This window comes from Parasteatoda tepidariorum, chromosome 9 (assembly GCF_043381705.1).
Source record: "Parasteatoda tepidariorum isolate YZ-2023 chromosome 9, CAS_Ptep_4.0, whole genome shotgun sequence".
NCBI lineage: Eukaryota > Metazoa > Arthropoda > Arachnida > Araneae > Theridiidae > Parasteatoda > Parasteatoda tepidariorum.
In genome coordinates this window covers 34,086,111-34,087,707 of record NC_092212.1, presented here as the reverse complement: position 1 = coordinate 34,087,707, position 1,597 = coordinate 34,086,111, and the positions used below count along the sequence as shown (strand labels likewise).

Here is a 1,597-nt window from a genome sequence, read left to right as displayed (position 1 = left end):
GCTCTAATTATCAGTCTTAGTGGGTGATCGGTTAACGAACATAATCCGTTCCAAGACTATGTTCGATATCCGAATTGTTCGTTAACCGATCATCGATTCACCATAGTCTTCTATGTGAAATAGATTAATTCGTTCTGGAGACCCTAAAAATTAAATTTTAAAAAATGTATAATTTTTTAGTAAGTTTTTTAAAAAATAATACATACATATAGTCTTGCATATTAATCAGTCCTTTTCATTTTTTGCTTATGGGGCGTTGAAGAACATGTCCAATGTCGATTGCTTTTCTCTCTTTTTCAGGATTTTCCGGAAGTAATTAATAACATTGTCGTTGTAAAGATCCCCCACCCCACTGACATCAGCTTTATTTGGGTGCCATTCTAAGACCATTGCTCTGACATCCTCCCACTTTTTCAAAAGATCTTTAATGGCAGATGTCGGCATTGGTCCTCTTTCGTCTTCCTCTTGTTCAGAAGGAGACACATTTCGCTGTGTTTCTTGGTGTTCTTCATTCAGAATTTTTTGGAGTTCTTCTGTCGTCAGTTCATCTTCATGTCCCATTATGAGCTCTTCTGTGTCATCCTCGTTCACCTCCAATTCCAGATCTCTAGCAGTTGTCGAAATTTCATCCATAATTTCAGGGATGTCTCCATGATCATCTCCATCTCCTTGAACGAAGGATGGACACAGCTTCCGCCAAACAGAAATCAATTGTCGCTGTGTGACTTCTGACCACGCCTTTTGAATGATACGAATAGCTTCAAGAATGTCAAATTTTTATTTCCATAACTTTTTTAAAGTCATTGTTGAGGAGAATTGGCTTCCTTCAAAACACTGACGAAACAGCGCGCGAGTGTACAATTTCTTGAAAGCCTTAATAACTTCTTGATCCATCGGGTGAATCAGCGAAGTCGTATTCAGAGGTAGAAACTTAACTGTCTGCCAGGAAAAGTCTGACAACAAATTATCTTCAAGATTCTTTGGGTGTTCTGGTGCATTGTCCAATAGCAGCAGCGGCAAGTCATTGGTATCAAGGTAGTCTTTGATGCTCGGGGCACAAACTTTAAATAGCCATTCTTTGAAAAGATACTGCGTGATCCATGCCCTCTGATTCGATCTCCACATTACTGGCAGTTTGCTTTTAATTATGGAATTTTTTTTAATGCTCTGGGACTCTCCGTGTGGTAAACGAGAAGTGGTTTAAGCTTCATATCACCACTAGCGTTAGCTCCCAAAAGTAACGTCAATCGGTCTTTCATAGGTTTATGCCCAGGAACACTTTTCTCATCTTTCGTGATGTAGGTACTGTTCGGCATGCGCTTCCAAAACAAACCTGTTTCATCACAATTAAATATTTATTGTGGACGATACCCTTCTGTTTCAATGAATTTTTGACATTTGAGACAGTACTTCTCAACTGCTTCTTTATCTGCACTAGCAGACTCACCAAGCATTAATACATGTTTAATTCCAGACCTTCTTTTAAACTTTGTAATCCAGCCAGTGGTGGCTTTGAATTCTTACTCCTCGGATGACGAACCTGGAGATTGTTCTTTCAATTTCTCAAAAAATTTTCTAGCCTTCTCTTGAATGAAAG

General features: G+C 38.8%; 1 protein-coding gene across 1 annotated transcript; it reads right to left on the bottom strand.

The window, feature by feature from the left end:
• Positions 1-246: 246 nt before the first annotated feature.
• Positions 247-1,125, bottom strand: LOC139426540 (tigger transposable element-derived protein 1-like). Its single transcript, XM_071185791.1, has 2 exons — positions 840-1,125; positions 247-758 (listed from the first exon to the last, which is right to left on the bottom strand). Exons 1-2 carry the CDS (start codon positions 1,123-1,125, stop codon positions 247-249), a joined length of 798 nt encoding a protein of 265 aa, XP_071041892.1.
• Positions 1,126-1,597: the final 472 nt, after the last annotated feature.

Excerpts from the sequence above, each read along its gene's own strand:
- LOC139426540 (XM_071185791.1), bottom strand. The coding sequence starts at position 1,125 with ATGTGGAGATCGAATCAGAGGGCATGGATCACGCAGTATCTTTTCAAA. Across the intron at positions 759-839 it reads GTACACTCGCGCGCTGTTTC|CTATTCGTATCATTCAAAAG; the intron begins GTCAGTGTTTTG and ends ACATTCTTGAAG.